This window comes from Betta splendens, chromosome 1, assembly GCF_900634795.4.
Source record: "Betta splendens chromosome 1, fBetSpl5.4, whole genome shotgun sequence".
NCBI classification, from domain to species: Eukaryota; Metazoa; Chordata; class Actinopteri; order Anabantiformes; family Osphronemidae; genus Betta; species Betta splendens.
The window spans coordinates 7,940,596-7,960,942 of NC_040881.3; the positions used below are offsets into that span (position 1 = coordinate 7,940,596).

At 39.2% G+C, this 20,347-nt stretch overlaps 3 protein-coding genes across 7 annotated transcripts; all 3 read right to left on the minus strand.

Moving 5' to 3' along the window:
• Positions 1 to 931: 931 nt before the first annotated feature.
• LOC114863179 (CD209 antigen-like protein C) lies at positions 932 to 6,275 on the minus strand. The gene is made up of 6 exons (XM_029164065.3): positions 6,128 to 6,275; positions 3,207 to 3,317; positions 2,949 to 3,125; positions 1,741 to 1,880; positions 1,553 to 1,656; positions 932 to 1,368 (listed from the first exon to the last, which is right to left on the minus strand). The coding sequence occupies exons 1-6, from the start codon at positions 6,273 to 6,275 to the stop codon at positions 1,203 to 1,205; spliced, it is 846 nt and encodes a 281-aa protein (XP_029019898.2). The 3' UTR covers positions 932 to 1,202.
• Positions 6,276 to 7,112: 837 nt separating this feature from the next.
• Positions 7,113 to 9,249, minus strand: LOC114863062 (CD209 antigen-like protein C). 3 transcript variants are annotated; one of them, XM_055509512.1, is made up of 6 exons: positions 9,069 to 9,249; positions 8,778 to 8,888; positions 8,606 to 8,695; positions 7,996 to 8,111; positions 7,794 to 7,897; positions 7,113 to 7,432 (listed from the first exon to the last, which is right to left on the minus strand). In XM_055509512.1, the coding sequence occupies exons 1-6, from the start codon at positions 9,187 to 9,189 to the stop codon at positions 7,291 to 7,293; spliced, it is 684 nt and encodes a 227-aa protein (XP_055365487.1). In that variant the 5' UTR covers positions 9,190 to 9,249; the 3' UTR covers positions 7,113 to 7,290. The 3 variants fall into 3 exon arrangements, with proteins under 3 accessions (XP_055365487.1, XP_055365484.1, XP_029019728.1); XM_055509509.1 differs by having other exon boundaries at positions 7,969 to 8,111; XM_029163895.3 differs by having other exon boundaries at positions 7,794 to 8,111.
• A 4,669-nt stretch (positions 9,250 to 13,918) lies between these two features.
• Positions 13,919 to 18,623, minus strand: LOC114863237 (CD209 antigen-like protein E). Of its 3 annotated transcripts, XM_055511148.1 has the most exons (8): positions 18,415 to 18,623; positions 17,825 to 18,026; positions 17,300 to 17,491; positions 16,384 to 16,494; positions 16,072 to 16,293; positions 15,660 to 15,790; positions 15,481 to 15,584; positions 13,919 to 15,110 (listed from the first exon to the last, which is right to left on the minus strand). In XM_055511148.1, exons 3-8 carry the CDS (start codon positions 17,460 to 17,462, stop codon positions 14,978 to 14,980), a joined length of 864 nt encoding a protein of 287 aa, XP_055367123.1. In that variant the 5' UTR covers positions 17,463 to 17,491; positions 17,825 to 18,026; positions 18,415 to 18,623; the 3' UTR covers positions 13,919 to 14,977. The 3 variants fall into 3 exon arrangements, with proteins under 3 accessions (XP_055367123.1, XP_055367121.1, XP_055367119.1); XM_055511146.1 differs by lacking the exon at positions 18,415 to 18,623 and having other exon boundaries at positions 17,825 to 18,401; XM_055511144.1 differs by lacking the exon at positions 17,825 to 18,026 and having other exon boundaries at positions 13,920 to 15,110; positions 18,415 to 18,622.
• Positions 18,624 to 20,347: the final 1,724 nt, after the last annotated feature.

Sequence of the window (20,347 nt, forward strand, 5' to 3'; positions counted from 1 at the left end):
CTTCATTCTTTAGCTTCCACCACTTAGTCTTCTTTTCTGTCTTTTCTCTCTTCTTTTTCCTGACCACCAGAGTCACCTTATGCACAACCATGTGGTGCTGTCTGACTACACTCTCTCCTACCACCACTTTGCAGTCACTAACCTCTTTCAAATGACCTACTGTAGGATGTATTCCACCTGTGAGCTCCTACCTCCACTCTCGTGCATCAGTCTGTGTTCTCTCTCTTCTGGAAGTAAGTGTTGACTACAGCCATTTCCATCCTCTTAGCAAAGTCCACCACCATCTGTCCTTCTAGGTTCCTTTCCTTTACACCAAACCTTCCCATCACCTCTGTTCCCCTCACCAACATGCCTATTGAAGTCTGCTCCAACCACCATCCTCTCTCCTCTGGGGATACTCTCTATGACCATATTAAACTCACTTCAGAATCTCTCCTTCTTTTCTAACTCACAGCTACTTGTGGAGCAGATCCACTGACTACATTCACCATCACCCCTTAGATTTCTAGCTTCAGGCTCTTCACCCTGTCTGAGACTCTTTTCACCTCTGGAACATTGTTCTAGAGGTGACCCCTTCAGGATCACTCCTACCCCGTTTCTCTTCCTGTCTACACCACGGTAGAACAATTTGTATCCTCCTCCATTACTACTTGCTTTACTGCCCTTCCAGTTATTGCAGATACTGTATAGAATATAGAATATGCATTTTTGCTTGGCGTAGTGAGTTAAGACAGTTCGGACAGTTCTCTGGGTCAGGTTTAGCGCGTCCACTAGACATTGGCCTTTACTCACTCACTCACTCACTCACTCACTCACTCACTCACTCACTCACTCACTCACTTACTCACTCACTCACTCACTCACTCACTCTACCAACCGAGCTACCAGGCCACAAATTATATGATTATAAAATCTTCAAGGTAACTGTATTTAGTGACAGATTTTATTTGATTAGTTTAAACTTTATTGTCATTGCACTACAAGGAAGTGACGCAAAACTCAACAGCAATAACTTATTAACACAACAGTATGCAAATTAGATTATTATTATAGACTTCCCACCCATACTGCAATAATACTATATGTACTGTAAAGAGTTCATGACATCTCTCAAACATTGACTATAATGTATAGTAATGTCCAATTATGTCTTTCTAAGAAATAATACAGTGCACATTTGTGCACAAAACACAAAACATCCTTTATTTTTGTCCGGTGAGTTTTAAATGGCTGCTGAGTTTTGTTTCACAGATCCAGTGGTTTTTAAGGTTACACATTACATCATTCCAGCTGTTTTGTGAATCAAATTTTCTTATTTCTCCACAGTCTTCATTTCCTTCATTGTTTGGTTCAGATTTTACCCAATACCTGAAACACAAAGGAACCCTCCTTAACACCTCTTGTATGCATCCATCCAAAAGACAAAAATTAAAAAGACACTCAAATACATCAGTCAAAATGTTTAAATTAGGTTTTTATCATTTAATAATTAATTTGCTATATATTAGCATTTTGTCATGATGACGTCCAAAGAAATGAAAACAATGTGAACCTCTGGCTCCCCAGCAGAGTCCCGTCCACCCACTTCCATGTCCCCTCTGTCTCAGCGTCCGTCAGTCCGATCCAGGCTCGTTTTTTCCAACTTCTTATGAATTCCTTGGCAGAGACAAACAATTAGTCATTGATTTCATGCTGTTGTTTGCATATGTGCCATTACTGACTGTTCATCTGAACACACACCTGCTCCTCAGGACTGTTGATAATCACCAGGTCCGACTCTTTCTGCAGGCAGTCGTTTCTACTTTCTTGCCAGGATTTCATTGTTGATGAAAAGTAATATAAACTATGACTAAAATACTTCCATTCCTGAGAATGTAGAGCTGTTTCAAATAAAAAGATAAGCACATTATTGGTAAAAGGAAAGAACAAAAGGTGCAGCATAAATTACTGTATACGTATGCTTTTTAAAGTGTAAAATCTCCAGGATACATTTGGGTTCTCAACGTAAATGTAACCTTAACTACAATACGCCTCAATACACATTCAGTCTTAGGAATTGAATTTTCCACAGTTACAGTATACCATGGTTTTGTTACAATGCTCATTGGTAATTGATGAATTATAGTTTTTCTTCATAGCTTTAGCCTGTTAAATCGCCGTGAGCAACAAAAGGAGGAAAAATGAGGAAGGAAACAATAAAGTAACCAATAAAACAAGTAACAGTCCAAATGACTGTAAACTGGCTAACCTTAGAACAGAGGTCAGCAACAGTGTGACTAACAAGAAAAAAAGACATGGTGCCTGGACAAGAGAATTGCTCACAGCTTCTGCCTGAACTTAGAACTTGGCTTGAAGCATACATTTTATGACTCTCTGCATGTAGCATGTGGCTAACAACAGCAGCAACTTCCTACAGGACCAGACCGTGACCGAAAACAGCAGTTCTCCACAGAGCAGCAGGCTAAAAAGCAAAATAAAATTCTATTGATTTAATTATATTAACCATGTATCCCTAATTATTAGAAACTACTGTAGCAAGATAAGACCGACCTTGTATAAAAAAAGTGTCAGGTCTGTGTTGTTCTTTGCCAGAGTACAATGTCAAAACAGTGCTTTATTGATCGTAATTGAAGCCTGTTGCTTTTTTTTGTCCTTGTAGTTTATGTCAAACTTACCTTTTATGCATAGAATTGGATCCAGATGAATAAATGGTTTGATTTATTGAAACTATGAAAAGACATCAATTTTTCAAACTATGGCAACAGGCTACAATGTCAAATGTTTTGGCAAAATAAAAAGTATTATTTTGATCATGGTGCCTCTGTGTGTTGACGGCTGCAAGTGACCAATACAAACTGTCAAGTAACCATTTTTAGTTTATGTAGTTCCAGTGGTTCTTGAGGCTGAAAACAAATGTGCCCAGCATGAATAAAGAAATAAATACTTACCCTCAAGCATTCTTTGAAGTTCTGTGGTAATTTCTTCTATTTGTTTATGAAACTGGTCTTTTTCTTTAGTCAGGTTGTTGTAACTGGTCTGTAACTGGTCTTTTTCTTTAGTCAGGTTTTTGTAGCTGGTCTTTAACTGGATCCTCTTCATTTCACACTTTGAGCTTCTCTCATTGTCTGTTGGCACATAAACAGAAAAACAACCATTGTTAACCAGCACCACCCACTGGTTTATCAGTTTGCTAATAGAGTACTTACATAAAACAAACACAGTTATGAGTCCAACCAGCAGGAGGAGACACAGCACACCCAGAAAAACTGTGGAGGCTCTGTAGGAACAGTTTCTTACTGTGTTGCTTTCCTGAAGAGCTGAAATCAGATGATAGGATTTGTGATGTGTTTATAGTATGTCTTTATTAATCTTCTGCTCTCTGACTGTCTATTCTATGTGTAGATGGATGCATATGTCTTAAGGTTTGGAGCAGACATTTGATCTGGAATCCCATCTCAGGAAAGGGATTTCCCTTTCCTGAGATGGGAATCAACTATTTACTATCCTGTACCACTGGGTTAACTCCCTTCACAGGTATCAACTCTCATGTTGTAGCACTTTCTTTGTTAGAAAATGTTTTTGGCAACAATTTGACCATGTGAGGAACAGAGCAGGCAGGTAAGAGTGGATTTCCACCCAGAAAAATGGTTTTAAGAAAATTGGAACAGAAGAACATTAAAGATTTTTCAGGGCCCATAAATGAGGTCAACAAGGCAAATTCATACATAATCAACTAAGCAATATAACTTTAACTAAAAAGGCAAACCAACCTTCAGGAATAGGGGCCCAGTATATAATGGCTGATCAGGGAGACACACAGAGGTAAGTAACTATCAAGTTAACAGCTATATTCATAGGACTCATTTAATTCACTAGTGGACAGTGTTTGAAGTACCACTTCCTTTATAAAAACTCCACTTTTCCCCGGAAGCCGCAACACTGGTAACTCAGAAAATTAATATAAAGAAGAGAAGTGCTTAATAAAGTTACAGAAAAATTACAAAATATGATTGTACAGAATAACTAAATGTATGTGTTACAGTAAATATACTGTAGAAACAAATGTACTGTGCTAATAAACAATATTTTAAGTGAAGCCAAGTCTTGTTTTCTTAATTTCCAAACCGGGTATTTAAACCCACAAGCAGGTGAGCTGTGTGACAGCACATGGTGTTGCTCCTCCCTCCACCAGAGGCGCTGCTGAGGCTCTGGTGCCTGAATTCTACACCTGATCAAGTGAGCAGGTGTTCTCCATTAAGCTCCTGATTGAAAGACTTTTAAACCCATGTGTTTGCTATCAGTGTTTGTTAGTGTGTCATCCCCCAGTGCGACTTTGTCCCTGTATTCAGCTAGAGATGGCAAAATCGAAGCCTCACGAATCACTGAGAAACTATGACACAGTTGGGCTGAAATCGACACATTGCTCGACATCATATGACACAGTCAGAACAACGACATCTGCTGGTTGTGTGTGAGAACTGCAGAGAGCAAACTGACCAGCAAACCCTCGCTGATTATGGGGTGCCAAATGTAAAAGTAGCACCTATAACTAGTTTTCTCACATTTAACTAAATGTGAGAAAACATGTTGTGTCATTTAGTTAAATGTGCAAAAGTCTAAATGTAAATGTTAAATATAAATGTAAATGTTAAATGTTAAATGTTAAATGTAAATGTTAAATGTAAATGTTAAATGTAAATGTTAAATGTTAAATGTAAATGTTAAATGTTGGCCAAGTGTAAAACTGAATATTCATGAATGGGCAAGTAGACTCCATCCCTACCCTCAAACAGCATCTCAGATCAGAGACGCGAACTCAAACACGTCAAACAGTACGCATAGCTCCGCCCACATCTGACTCTGGATCGGTGCACGAAAATACTGGAGAGAAGCCTGAAGTCGAAGCCATCATGGCCGCCAGCTCCGACTCCCTCCCGTTGGGGGAGATTGAACGGGCTGTAACGGCAGGTGTGCGGGCTGAGGCTCCGCTTCAAACTGCCGTTCTGTCGTAAACACCATTAATGAGTAGTCAAGTAGGTTTAAAAAGAATATTTCTGTGGCGCCGGTGGAGAATTAGTTGGCTAACTTTACTAGCTAGCCGAAGTTACGTCCAGGCTAAAAACAAAACTTTCCAGATCAGATGTGGGCGGGGTTTGCGCGCACTGTTTGAGGTAATTGAGTTCGCGTCTCTGATCTGAGACCAGCGCTGTTTGAGGGTAGGGATGGAGTCTACTTGCCCATTCATGAATATTCAGTTTTACACTCGGCCAACATTTAACATTTACATTTAACATTTACATTTAACATTTAACATTTACATTTAACATTTACATTTAACATTTAGCATTTAACATTTACATTTAGACTTTTGCACATTTAACTAAATGTGAGAAAACATGTTGTGTTTAATCAAAGGCGCGTAAGCGTGTTTCTCTGTGGATAATAATAATAATATATAAGTAGCCTAAGTCGAGTGGGAGGTCTCGAGCTGGACATCGCTATATTTAGCCATACCCCAGACGTCTATCTTTGATATTTTCAGTTTGTGTCCTATATTATAGTCTGACAGAGTTTATCTCCTCCTCCTTCGTTGTGTAGTGATTTTCAGTTGTTACGTTTTAGTTTAATTTAGTTTTCCAGTGATTTTCGGTTTCAGGCCTTATGTCAACCAGTGTTTGTATTTTCTTCTTTGCCCTTCTCTACTCATTAAAAACTGTTTCATGCGACTCAACTGCTCAACACTGACCTCTGCATTTGGGTTTAACCTTGGTTTAGTAAAATATGGTTTCTAACACACGGGACCCTCACACTCAGTGTCAAAGTTCAGATTGGATCAATTATTTCCCCAATATCAGTAGTTCACTCTACTTACAGTAGGTTAGGTCCACCTACTGTAGTCAGCTGGTGGAAGAACTGCATACATGTACAGTATGATAGTAAGCAGTACAGTAGAAAATGACAATTTACTTATAGTATATATCAAATATAAAAAATTACGAAAAAGGGATCCATGAAACTGCAATAAAAGTAGAAAAATGACTTGTATTAATAAATATTAGTCTTTTACTACTTTCTTCACTTTAATGTGCGCATCAGTGCTTTATTTGCATACAGGTATGTACGTTACCTGACAGCGCAGGCCCAGTTCTGTCGGTCTCCACAGAGCAACATGTGTCTTCATTTTGATAAATATTTTCTGAACTCTTCACTCTCCTCCACTTGACGTGAGTTCCTGATGGTCCCTCGACATTGGCATAGATATCCTGTTCATCCATTGTGGTCAGTGTTGCTGTCAGCTCAGCTTGCTCATAACCTTCTGTGAAAATACTGACTAAGAGTCAATACATTCACACATGACTTAACAGGAAATGGGTGGCTGGTGAAAAGCAGATGTCATTTAAGTATTTAGGTTACACTGCTTATCACTCACCAGTTTCCTCTTTTTCATGAAAGCAGACTATTTCAGCTTTTATGTAAAATAGGGGTGAATGCTAACAGCTTCCTGTCATCAATGCATTATGTTTAGCAACTTCAGTAGTTTAGGGTGTATGTCAGCATGTGTGTTTGGATGTGGCCCCTACTTTCTTTTGCTTTCTTTGCATTGTTTTGCTCAACATTTCTAGTTGATGACTGTAAAATGTGAAGCTTTCTTTTGTGCTTTATAATGATTTTTCATGTGTTTAGGAAACTGGTTGCTCCAGAGTTGCTGATTTGTGGCAGAAATAGTGACAGGCTGTAAGTAAAATGTACGTATGTATTTATTTTGCATGTGATCTTTGTCCTCCCTGTAGGTTTTATAACCACAGCAAGCCGCTTTCACAAGTGGAAATCAATGTTGGTGGAAACCGCAGGTCAGTTTCTGGCTCTTTCCGTTCTTCTTGTTCCTCCACTGACACTACTGTACATACACTGATCACTTTTCATCAGGGCTTCTTATTTTACATCCATTATTCAGAGAGCCAAATCTGAGGTGTTGGTGAGCTAAGTGTGTCTATTTCCAGTTACTTCATTTCCATCACATCAGTATTGTGAACAATATCAAACTATAATAAACACTCGCTTCATGAAATGAAGCCTTAAAATGTAAAATACATTACTTGTAGAATACTGTATGTTGTTTGCATTCAAGAATTTATTGCATCTGCTTAGCTTAATACTTATAGCATTTTAAGTATTACAGCATCAAATAAGAAATGATTGTAGCTTGCAATTGAACATTTAGTATTGTGTATGGCCATAACTGTATCAAAGCTACAGTTTAATGTGATAATATTGAACAATCGTTCATCCCTATTTGACACGTCTTTCACAGATCCAGTCTTTTTCATTTTGACATGGTGCATCATTCCAGCTTTGCTGTTCATCGTAACTATGTATTTCTGCACAGTCTTCAACTCCTTTGGCATCGTTTGGCTCGGATTTTGCCCAGTAGCTGAAAGAAAAGGCAAAACTAAAAATATACAACAACCTGCTTAAAGTAGACAAAAAGCTAGGAATAAATATGTGTATTGTAATTACATCATTTAAATATATTTATATTTGTTTACACCAACAAATGCTGAAACAGTTCACTCATTAACAGAGAGAAAGCTGCATAATAATAACCTATAGTATAATGTTTGAGACGCTTACCTCCTCTTATAAAACCTATAGTGTGTCAAATGTCACGTCATCAGACCTGAAACGCTGGCCTAACTTTAGACAGGTTTTAAATAACAGATTTTAAATGCAGCTGAGCAAATTGACTGATTACAGTAAGTGTTACGTTAAGTTAAATAATATTGTTTGCCAACCTTTGGCTGCCCAGCGGACTCCCATCCACCCATGTCCATGTCCCTTCCTTCTCAGTGTCTGAGAGTCCAATCCACATGCGGGTTTTCCATCTTCTGACAAATTCCTAATCATCAGAGGAAAAAGGTTTATCAATATGCTGTTCTTTACAGTTTGTGGCATCAGTGAGTCACAGACCTGCTCTTCGTCGTTGTTGATAATCACCAGGTCGGCGTCTTTCTGTCTGCAGTCCCATCTACTTTCATTCCAGGGTTTCCTTGTTGAAGAAACGTAGTAAAAACTTCTTCTGAAATATATCCATTTTTCCTGGGACTGCAGAGCTGGTTAAAATAAACAGTTACTAACATTTATTATTGGCAAACTAATTTGACATATACTGTAGACTTCAACGCTGCTGCTGAATCAAAACAAGACTCTATCCACTTTATTTCACTGTAATGTGATGTACATTATTGACTACAGTGTCTTGTCTTACAGTATAGACATGTGTCCAAACAGTTTTCATCTCTGTGTAAAATGAATTATAACTATAATTTAAAAAATATCAATATGAATTGTACGTAAGTATGATTTAATATAACAGACTAAGCAGCGTGTACATATCATCCACTTTGAGGAGAATGAACGAGTGGTGCTGCTGGTGTTGTTTTACTGCATCATTCATCTGAGACTCTTGCACTGACTGACAATCTTACACCTTTTGTTCAGAATCTTTCCATCCCATTATCAATAATTAGTCATTCACTCTGCAGCAATTTCCAATAATGGAATAATTTAGGATTAATTCAAGTTGCAGAAATTTTAAAACAATTACCGAGTGTTTTATTTAATTGGTCTTTTTCCTCAGCCAGACTGGTCTGTAGATGGACCCTCTCCGTTTTCCAGTTAGAATTGTCTCGGGTGTCTGTTTGGCATAGAAACAAATAACCTGTAAACGCTGTCACAGCTACTGTAGTCTTCTACTAAAATGCAAACACATTTCTTACACAGGAAAACCAGAGCTACGAGTCCAGCGAGGAGGAGAAGACAAAGCAGACCCAGAAACAGTGCAGCAGCTCTGCAGGAACGCTTCGTATTCACTTTAAGTCCTGCATGACCTGGAATTAAAAAAGTTAGTTGGTTTATGTTTTCAATAAATTAGGATTAGGGACAAGTTAGTTTTGTTTATTTGGTCAAGAACATTGGTTGAAATAAGGAATCGATGTTAAAGGATGTTTCTATTGCTGTCGTTTTACTTATTCTACTTTGTGTGTAGTACATTTGAGTGTATTACTTACCTGCGAGTGCATATACAGTATTGTCTGACTCCACATCATGTCCGATATCATTTGCATAGATAGCTTCATCTATCCACTTGCTGTGATGACCTTCCTTTACATTACCATATAATCTATCCATGACATCCAGCAACCAGCTCAGCTTGGTCTTTCTGTTCAGCCTTGTCTTGAAAAAAAAGGTGTTATTATAAACCGTGAACATAAACCTGACACATGCCTTTAAACAGGAAACTGAGTGGAGGCGGGCAGATGAAAACACTTTAAACAACACAAGGCTACATATAGTGAATCATATATATATTTCCTTTTTCACAGTGAATATTTATCACTGTTTTAAATATTGTAAACATCTAGTAACAGTAAAAGGGAAGTGGAACCACGCTGATTTATAAGTCGTGCTAAAAAGGCTTGGTGATGGGGCACAGGGAGGTGGTGCTAGAGAAAACCACAGTTACTGAATCTTCCACCTCTTAACTGAAAACTAAAGGTTAGTGATATGAATTACTTTTTGGTGACCAGCTTCAGCCAGTGTCTTCCACTTTGTTCAGTGCTAATGTGTTTTACACGTCTCACACTTGAATTGCTCAGAATGAATGAAAAGTACATTCAAGGATACAGTACACATTTTGTCATAATTAAAAAGCCATAAAAAACAGTTCTGATTTTCTTGTCAGACACTGAGTCACGTGATTCTGTTATGAAAATGTGACATTTATGAAATTTTATATTTATTATTAATAAATACATTTAAAATTTATATTAAAATTATTTTTAACTTTACAGTAAGTGAGAGGTAAAAAGAGGAAGACAAAGAGGAAGAGGCACAACTGTGAGAGAGAGAGAAGACCACAAAGTCAGAGCTCTGACAGCTCTGACAATTACCTTTATCGTAGGGCAAATACTGAAGGTTTCTATCACACTCTCCCCAGGGCACAAGAGGCCGCTAACGCTGGATGGCTCTGCAGCTACTAGAGGGAGCTGACAGCCTTATACAATTGCTGGGTTTGGATTCCAGTTGAGTCAACCTCACCTGAAGTCCTGCAAACATATTACACATAATTTTTATCCCACTATTACTAAAGAAGACAGAGAAGAAGCTAAAGTCACACTTAGCTAAGAAAACTACTGTATGAAAACTGTTAAGACGTTTAATAAAGCAGGTTTTTCAGTGTATAATACAATTTGTAAACCAGTTGCTACAAGGTAAAAACTGATATTTAGTGAGATGAGATTAAATTGGATCATTCCACATGTACAGGTAGAATGAAGTAACACAAAGCTTTTGTTACAGAACGCAAATTGACTTTTGCAAATTGACTCACTCACTCACTCACTCACTCACTCACTCACTCACTCACTCACTCACTCACTCACTCACTCACTCACTCACTCACTCACTCACTCACAGTGGCCGCCCTGGCTAATTTGGAGCCCTGGGGGAGATCACTATTGTGCGTCCTCCACTCATTATCAGCCCCATTTATTTCTTCACACCCACATATTTTCATTACTTATACATTATATCATATACAACTACTTGTAGTGCTGTCTAATCAGAGCTAAACGTTAAAGTTCTTATGTTACAGCGTTTACGTAGATTGAGCAATTCTCAGGATCGGCTTGTCCGCTTCCTGTTGGGACCTTTTATTTTGTGGAGCTCTCTTTCGGGTTCCAGGGTTCCTGTCTGCTGCAAGCTTTGTAAATGGCACACACCTGCCCTGCTAATCAGCAGGTTATTTAGGGCCCTCCTGCCGTCTCCACAGCGCTGGTGTCATGCATCTTCATGCCATGCAGCCAGACCAGCGTTCATGCTCTTCTCGCTGGGAGGTTTTCCCACCGTTTTGGAGTTTAATCTTTCTTTTTCCTTTGTTTGGCACGCAATTGAGCTGAATCAGATTCTGTTTGTTTTTTTATGGACCCGGATGTGTGTTTTTGTGGGACTGTATTCTGGTTAAGCCCGCACAGACTGATTAGCGCATTTCCCCGCCATCTCGGAGCAGAGGGGTTCAGGGACGCGCTGTCCAGCAGGCCTCTTCTTTTACAGCAGGCCTGTGCTGCAATATCACTCCCAGCACTGGAGGAGCTCCGTTTGCGCCTGGGGCACCACCAACACCGGGTGTACCTTCTCTCCAACGTCCTCTCCTGCTGCCGGATCCTTGTGTAGTCCTACTCGTCCTCTACCTGTGCCCTCGGGTTCATCGGGCCCACGTAGCTTACCCAGGGAGCGTCCACTCAATACCTCACCTGGTGATTCCACTTGACGCCTCTTACTCACCTGGCGGTTCTGTGTCCTCGGAGTCGGTGCAGACTTACTGGGCCTCTGAATGACCATTCACTTTGTTATTCACCATTAAAGCCTGTTTTGATCGTCAGTTTGGTTCTGTTTGTTCATTCTCTGGGGGTCCCCCCTCACTCTTTTTTTGTGAGGAGTCAAAGCTTATTACAGCAATACAGGTAGTTCAGTTAGCTGCTCTTTTACTGCCACTGACTGATGAGTGACCAGACTTATGTACCATATCAATAGAAAATATGAATATATCAACCTTAGGTTCCCCAGCAGAGTCCCATCCACCCACTTCCATGTGAATTGTTTCTCTAAGTCTGTCAGTCCAATCCAGGCTTCTATGTTCCAACTTCCTATGAATTTCTTGTTGACCAAGGAGAAAAAGCATCATCAGCATAGGGAGACACAGTTTCATGCTATTCTCTATTTCAATGGACCCAGACCTGCTCTTCAAGGCTGTTAATAATCATCAGGTCTGCCTCGTTCTGCTGGCAGTAGGTTCTGCTGTCGTGCCAGGTTTTCATCGTTAATGAGAAGTAATATAAATTACCAGCAATATATGTCCAGTTTAGAGCTGTTTCAAGGAATAGAAGAAAATTATTATCTTACTAACATGCAGGTATATATAAACTTCATTTTTTCCAGTTTGAGTTGGGCTGGCCAGCCTTTTGGTTGCTCTCCCTCTCTCATACCACGCTTGTGCTCTGGACCACATCCACTCCCTCTCTTCCCCTCAGGCACCTTAATCAGCATTGGGAATTTCTGACCAAAAGGACTGTTTACTTGGACTGCCTTGTTCTGTGGGTTGTTAAAGGAGGCGATGGAGTGGAAACTTTGAATTGCTCATGGTTTGTTCCTGCCTGCTGTATAGGTCTCTGTTCGTCACGCTGTGTGATACTGTGCTCCTGTCTACTTTCCTCAGTCTTGCCTCCATCCCACTCACTTTTAGCCAACCTCTTCCTTTGGATGCAGTCTTGTACTTTCTCATTCCACACCCAGCATCTTCCTACCTTTTTGCCTGGTAACCTCTGCTGTAGTTCCCAGTCATTTGGAAGCTCTTCCTGACCACCCAGAGCCTGTCTCCACTTCTGCCTGAATTCCTTGCATGTTTCTTCATTCACCACTTGGTCGTCTTTTCGGTCTTTCCTCTCTTCTTCTTCCTGACCACCAGTGTCACCTTACCCACCACCATGCGGTGCTGTCTGTCTATACTCTCTCCTACCACCACTTTGCAGTCACTAACCTTGGCCTGAGACCGGCACAGACGTTACCGGCTTGTAACCCCTGTGGCTTGATTTTTTGTGTTGCATGTATTATAATAATTTCATATGTTTAAGAAAATAATGAAGAAAAGATGGATTTGTGTTATATTATTATAATATTATTGTTTTTATACCCTCTCACTCTCATAAATGGACTGTGCCCCCCCCCCCATCCGGACACATGCATCCACACTGCTATAAGACTCACAACAGACTACACTCTTTACACACAATGAGTTTAAAGTTTGCCATCTACTGTACCACAGTGTCACCTAAAGAAATACAGTATGTTATTACTTTTATTACTATTCTGCACTGTTAGCAGCTTAATTTCAGCCTGTGTATTGTATATATACTGAGTGGAATGACAATAATCTTACCTTATTATCTTACCTTAATGCTATCTTGTTATTTATTTCCGAGTCAATACACTGTAGCAGCTCTGCAGCTCTTCACATTTCAGGCTCCTGAAGGTACAGTACAAGTTGCTTTGTTTATGTCTTTTTTCAAGGGTATTGTGACACGGCTGAACAGAAAGACCAATGACTGAATGAATTCTATGCTAATGGATAAATAAAGTTGTTAATGAAAATATTATCGTGTTAATGAAAATGATATTGGTCTTGTTGTGGAGTCAGACAGTATATGGACTCGCATTTGTGTCATACACTCAAATCTGTTACAATAAAGTAAAATAAGACGCACATGATAATATAATATTAGGGTCTAATAATGAGCCTAATATAGTATAATGTCAAATAATAGCATGAGATACTGTAATAATGAGGTTAGAGAGATTTTGTTGAGCAAACTGCTGCAAATGTTGGGTATTCAAGGTTGTCACATTACTTTTTTGTGCTTGCTAATATATTAGTTCATCATTTAACTTTTCATGAACTCACGTCTTTTCATCAGCTTCTGTCATTGTCATGCTGTACTTTGGCGTAGAAACGGCATTTAAACATCAAAAGTGCCTATCATCTTTCAACTTTAACCGTCTAAATTAGCGTCCTCGTATCTTCTAGTGTGTGTTGTGAGCGTTTAGGTTTCAGTTAGTTTTTGGTAAATCTTCCCGCTTTTTCATTAGAAATCCTGAAAACACAGAGTCTGGCCAAGCTAAGAAAACAGGGCCAGAAACTTAGGCGTATGGTAGAGAGGTATGTTAATAGTGCGGCCTGGTAGCTTAGAGCATCTGCCCAGGAAGCATAAGGTGTCAGGCTGCTTAATATAGTGGACCCACATGCACAGCACTGGAGACAGGCAGGTACGTTAGAAGGGTTTAATCACAAGCTCTAGGTCAAGGTTGGCAGGTGTGTCCCTGAGCAAGGCACTTCACGCTAACTCCCCAGGCAATGCTGAAGCTCACTGCTCCCCCAGGGCATGGGTCATAATGTGGGAGATAACGTTTGTTGCCATGTATGTACAGCACTTGAAATGGAAAAAAAACTATAGACTATATCAAAGAAGGCACAGACGCAGGGTGACACAAAGTAGGACTTTAAATAGACCAAGACACAAGTGTATGCAATTACGTTGCAAGTTAATTCTTTAGAAACTTACACCTTCACAGTTTTTTCTCAGACAAACAGTAATTTATATTTATTCAGGGCCTTGTGAACAGACATATACATCAGAAAATGCACAGCTATCAGTCTGTATGAGCTGCTGACTTGAAGTTACTTTCATTCAACCAGAGAACAAAGAGTTTTTTTGACACAGAATGACACTAGCTTCTCCCAAAAGATATTAAGACGATGTACAAGAGGCATCATTGTGAAAAAAAGTATTACATTGCAATTGAAATGAAAATATATTTCAGTCAGAATTTACCAGGACTATAAATAATTATGGGCTGTATGTAAAATATATGCTAAACTTTATGTTTATGCAATAAAGCCCTTTTACCACCTTCTGCGTAGTCAGATTCAATGGTACAATGTGAACTGTAGCAAAACTACTAATGCAAAAAGACTGAGGGCCGCTTAAAGGCTGTTAAACAATTAATGGAACTCATATTAATGACACAACTCACAACTATTAATGTGTTTGAATGAGGAACCCGCTTTACATCTTATATGTCAATTTTTAAGTGTTCTTTTTTTGTCAGTGTACGTCAGGGAGTTTCTCTCATCAAATTTCTACCTTATCTAAAATACATTACATGCAACTTCATGGGGTAGTGAGTTAAGACAGTTAGGACAGTTCTCTAGGTCAGGTTTAGCATGTCCACTAAATATTGGGATTTTCTCACTCACTCACTGACTCACTGAGTCACTGACTCACTGACTCACTCACTCACTCACTCACTCACTCACTCACTCACTCACTCACTCACTCACTCACTCACTCACTCACTCACTCACTCACTCACTAACCCATTCACAGATCCAGTAATCCTGGTGGTCACATGATTCATCATTCCAGTATCTATTCCAAACAACTTCTCCACAGTCTTCAGCTCCACCTAGATCATTTGGCTCACCTGCTGCCCAGTAACTACAACACAAAAGCAGAACAAATAGTCAGTCAAATTGTGGATGTTATAACCCTGGATAAGATTGTGTTGTTGTATTAAATGTGCTGAATTTAAAGCCTACTGTACCGGAAAAAAGGTGGAAAAAGTATCTTTCCACTCACTAAACTTTGAAGCTCAAGCACATTTACTTCACATCCAATGTTTAGTTGTTTTTCTGTCAGTGTCAACAGCAATGTTGTGCAACCAGAGCTAAATGTTAAAACTCTTCTGTTACACTATTCATGTCGACTGAACGATAGTTCAGTTAGCTGCTCTTTTACTGCCACTAACTGAGGACAATCAGTGACCACACCTATGTACCATATCAATAGAAATCATAAATATATCAACCTTAGGCTCCCCAGCAGAGTCCCATCCACCCACTTCCATGTCCCCTCTGTCTCTGCATCTGTCAGTCCGATCCATACTCGTAATGGCAAAGCCTGTATGAATTCCTTATTAACAGAGAATACATAATCAGCATAGATATAAACAGTTTCATGCCATTGTCTACCTCTGTGGAAACAGACCTGCTCTTCAAGGCTGTTGATAATCACCAGGTCTGTCCCAAACTGCTGGCAGTAAGTTCTGCTGTCCTGCCAGGTTTTAACCGTTGATGAAATGTAATAAAAACTACCAGCAAAATACCTCCAATTTAGAGCTGTTTCAAGGAGAGAAAGAAAAGACTCTTAGTCATAGACACTTTTAGGTGTATGTTAATTTTGTTTTTCTGTTTGACACCACCAACAATTCTGAGGGGCAAAATCTACTGTATGTTCCATATTGGCTACAGTGGTAACATCCACATCAGCGTGCAGGACAGTCTTCTTCATTTCCTTCATTGCATTAAACTTTGTTATTTAAACTAGAATTAAAACCCTAACAACTGAAACACAGTTTTAAAAAAAATTTCACAAATTCACTCAAGAAATAAGTATTTACCTTGAAGTTTGCATTGTTGTTTTTCTTTTGTCAGGTTGTTGTAACTGGTCTGTAGCTGGTGTATTTCGTCAGTCAGGTTGTTGTAACTGGTCTGTAACTCGCGGTTTTTGTCAGTCAGGTTGTTGTAACTGGTCTGTAACTCGCGGTTTTTGTCAGTCAGGTTGTTGTAACTGGTTTGGAACTTCAACATCTTCATTTCCCAGTCTGAGTTGCCTTTGGTGTCTGTGTTTAACACAAAAATAGCAATTGAACACCTTCAACATGACTGTTTCATCAAATATTTTATTAACAGTAGGATAGTTATGTTCTTACACAGGACAAGCAGAATCAAGAGTCCGGCCAGAAGGAGCAGACACAGCAGACCCAGGATCAGTGCTGTAACTATGCAGGTATGCTTCTTAACAGTGTTGCTTCCCTCCAGATCTGAAATTAGAACAAAACAATGCAATTGTGTAATTTTGTAAAAAGACAAAGAACAAAAGCCACTTGAGCAGCACTGGTCAATAGAAGAGAGGAAGAAAGAAGAAAACCTGCAGTAAAAGCAGGCTCAGGGTGGACGTCCATCAGCCTCGATGATGGGGTAAAGAAGAAATGGTGAAGAAACAAACAGTGAACAAACACTGAAATAATGACTGGGCTGTAGAAATGTGAGCGGTACAGAGAGGGAGACAAAGAGGAAGAAGCACGTGAGTGAAGACCACAAATTCAATGAGCTCTCAGTCAATGAGATTGTACAGTTAAAAACAAGTGTCGTTAGAGTGAAAGTGACACAAAACATCAGAGAAGGTTCTGAATCAAGGGCATACCATTAAGTCACGTATGTAAATGAGCCTTTAATGTAAATAATTTTGTATGAATACAGTATTTTTATCTTTATCCTTTATAGTAATAACTAAATATTAGAAGAAATAACAGTAGATTTAGTAGTATCCTGAAAAGAATATAAATAAATACCAATAGCTTTCATTCTACCAAAGAAAACACCAGTTGGAAACTAGTGTTGCTTTGGGAAACAAGTTATCTCAGAAGTACTACTGAGTTAAAAGCTTTTTTTTAATTTAATAATCTTTCTATTTACTTTTTATATATTTTTTAATAAATTGTATTTTGTGCTGTAAATATTACATTTATTAGTTTGGTTTCTCTCCATATTTGCATAAACCAGCTGTCACTGTCCTGTTTTATTGTGTGCTCACTACACTTAACATGGCTTTTGTCAAAGGTTTACCTGAGAGTGTGGCTCCAGGTTTGTTGGACTCCACAGCCTGACACGCATATTTATTTGCATAAAGAAATCCTGAACTGCTTTGTGCTCTTTTCTTCCAGTTGATCTGAGCACCCGATGGTTTGTCCACATTGACATAGACTTCATTTTCACCCATATTGATCATCTTTGCTGTCAACTCAGTGTGATCCTCCTCTGAAAATATGACAACAGTAATGTAAATATTTTTTCATGTAGTGTACACAAAAAAGAGAAAAAGCACAAAAAGATAGAAGATTTTTTGTACAGAATTTATAAAAAATTATCTAAATATGTGTTATGATTTTTGTCCTCAGATGTCATCAAAACATATGATACTGCATCATTGAATGTATGGAAAATGATGAGCACATTTGCACCAGAGAGGTTGGGTACTTGTTTCTTGTTTTTTTACATCATGATAACGGTTTATTGTGTTACTGTACGTGTATGTTGTAAACAATCTGGAGCAGTACTCATAAAAGTTGTATTTATTGGAGGGAGTCATACTATAGTGTTGTCATGTCCTGGCAGCCTTCTGTTTTTCTTTCATAGTTTGTTTGTCTGAGCTTGTGGGACAGTGGGTGCGGTCATCGCCAGGTACGATTGCAGAGCAGAACTTCTCAGGTCTGGACCACGCACCTGTGACGGCCGGCATATAGGCTCCAGAGTGACCGCACACCGCATGCTACCAAACTAGTCAGTATTGACGCTAGGTTCAACGTAAATGTAGCGTTGAGAAAAAAAAAAAACATAAATCAACGTAAACATAGTGTTAGTAAAAAGCCATAAATCAACATAAACATAACGTTTATAATTGACCATAAATCATTGTAAATTACCATAACGCAACCTTAAAATGACGTTGCCCCATAAATGTGGTTTCACCTTTCAAAATCGAAACATAATCCAATGGTCAATCAACCATAATTATGATGTTGCCTCAACGTTGAAATGCCTGCTGGGTTACATTGTGTATTACCAGTAAATTCGCAGGTTTAATGTAAAGGTAAGTAAGTATTTAAATGTCACAGATCAGCGCCATTGGTAATTTCTTAGTAAGATCTAACCTTTGTAACAAATTGTAACAAATTACTCACAGAAAAGCCAGCGTTATGAAACCAGAAGACGACACAGCGTGACCCAAGCAGCTCTGCAGCTCTCCTTCACATTTCAGGCTCCTGAAGGTACGAGTTGCTGTATTTATGTCCCAACCCACATCATTCCCTCTGCATTAATGCATGATCCCCTGTTCTTCTGCTTTACATTCACTGAAACTGAGGCCTCATTGATAATATTAATTTCACTACTTCCTCAGTCCTGACACGACAAGACACCCATTAGTAACGACAGGAGAGAACTAACATAATTGTGATCATTTCTACTTATTATAAGTTACTACAGTTCCTCTTCCTAATTTTGCATTCCTTTCACGTTACATTATTTCTCATTCTTGTGTGTCAACAATAAAGCACGTTAATATTGGTGTTAGTGAGACCACATAAATGGTCTGTCTCTGCATTAGGTTGTTTTTAAAATATTTTTTAATATTTATTAATATATGCTAAATACAATACATGCAATTAGACTGGACACTAACTAGTTTTAACCTTCTATGGCAGATATAGAGAATATAAATTAAGATACAGAGCAACTAATGAACAGCATCAGTTTTATTACAGATCAGCTTTGCCCGAAAACAAATTATTGACAATTATTAAAAAAAAACCTCCCCCACAACTAATTTGAATTACATGCTATAATAACCTTCTAATGTTCTGTCTAGTCATATGTTCTGGAAATGTTCTGTTATTTCTATAAAAAATTACTCACACAGAAAAGCTAGAGTTATGAGACCAGCCAGAAGACACAGCGTGACCCAAGAGAGTGGCAGAAAGAAAGTAGCAGCTCTGCAGTTCTCCTTCACATTTCAGGCTTCTGAAGGTACAAGTGGCTTTGGTCCTTCATGTGAAAACCCAACTCACATCATTACACCTAAATGAAAACCTTACCGTTGTCTTTCTGTGTGGACAAAACAATATGGGTTTCCAGAAGGTGGTTCATTAAAAATAAAGCAAATTGATAATTTGGGTGATAAACTGACAAAATGCAACCAAACAATGAGAAAGGGAAAGGGATTTACAGGATGTGGAAAAACATAGGAAATGCTGGCAACAATGGAAAAATGAAGCTGAAGTAGGGAAAAGAAAACAATTACAAATAAAAATGACTTAGGTTGGAGGTAGAATGGACAACAACTCTGCACCCGTGAAAAAGCCACCACCATACTGTTACGGTGCTTCTACTCTTTATCCACAGGTCACTGCACTGAAGTTGGACCCGGACCTGGATTCTTGCCTGTTTGCCCTACAACCACAGTTACAACCACAACCGTAACCACAACCACAGTTACAACCACAACCACAACTGCAACTGCCACCACTACTGCAACCACAACCACACCCAGAGCAGCCTCAAGATTCCTCTGCTCCATTCCCTGTTCCTGATTTGACCATAGAAGGATCCCAAGGAGCTGCGGGGGAAAAGGTTACATCGCAAACACAGGTAGGGCCAGCCTGCACTTCAGCCCGATTGCAAACAGAACCAGACAAGCCACAATGGGCCGAATTATGACCATGCCCATGGTTGAGGTCGCAGGGCCACAAGGAGCACAGCTTGTGTTCCGCCCCTGGACAGACGATGATGTCAGAAATGCTGGAAAACATCTGCCAGATCCACACCTGTCTGGTGTGGAACTTGCCAACGCCCTTGTCAATTTCTGTAGAGTTTCGCCCAACAGGAGCAGAAATACGACGACTGCTGACCTCTAAAGTCAAGACAGGGAACATGTATAAGCTTCATGAATATCTGCCAGACCCCCAAATCTGCAGCTTTGCACAAGAATGGGATGCTGGTGCTAACAACCTATATTGTGCTGCAGTTGACAAACTGTGTGAAGGCATAAAAGACTGCATTCCCTGTCAGAATGAACTTTGAGAAGTCATAAGCTGCAGACAAAAAGTGGGAGAATCA

Excerpts from the sequence above, each read along its gene's own strand:
- LOC114863179 (XM_029164065.3), bottom strand. The coding sequence starts at position 6,275 with ATGGATGAACAGGATATCTATGCCAATGTCGAGGGACCATCAGGAACT. Across the intron at positions 3,126-3,206 it reads CATAACTGTGTTTGTTTTAT|ACAATGAGAGAAGCTCAAAG; the intron begins GTAAGTACTCTA and ends ATGTGCCAACAG. Across the intron at positions 1,881-2,948 it reads ACTTCAAAGAATGCTTGAGG|CTCTACATTCTCAGGAATGG; the intron begins GTAAGTATTTAT and ends TATTTGAAACAG.
- LOC114863062 (XM_029163895.3), bottom strand. The coding sequence starts at position 9,189 with ATGGATAGATTATATGGTAATGTAAAGGAAGGTCATCACAGCAAGTGG. Across the intron at positions 8,889-9,068 it reads TACTGTATATGCACTCGCAG|GTCATGCAGGACTTAAAGTG; the intron begins GTAAGTAATACA and ends TTTTAATTCCAG. Across the intron at positions 8,696-8,777 it reads CGTAGCTCTGGTTTTCCTGT|ACACCCGAGACAATTCTAAC; the intron begins GTAAGAAATGTG and ends TATGCCAAACAG.
- LOC114863237 (XM_055511148.1), bottom strand. The coding sequence starts at position 17,462 with ATGATCAATATGGGTGAAAATGAAGTCTATGTCAATGTGGACAAACCA. Across the intron at positions 16,495-17,299 it reads ACCTGGAGCCACACTCTCAG|ATCTGGAGGGAAGCAACACT; the intron begins GTAAACCTTTGA and ends TTCTAATTTCAG. Across the intron at positions 15,791-16,071 it reads ACAACAATGCAAACTTCAAG|CTCTAAATTGGAGGTATTTT; the intron begins GTAAATACTTAT and ends TCCTTGAAACAG.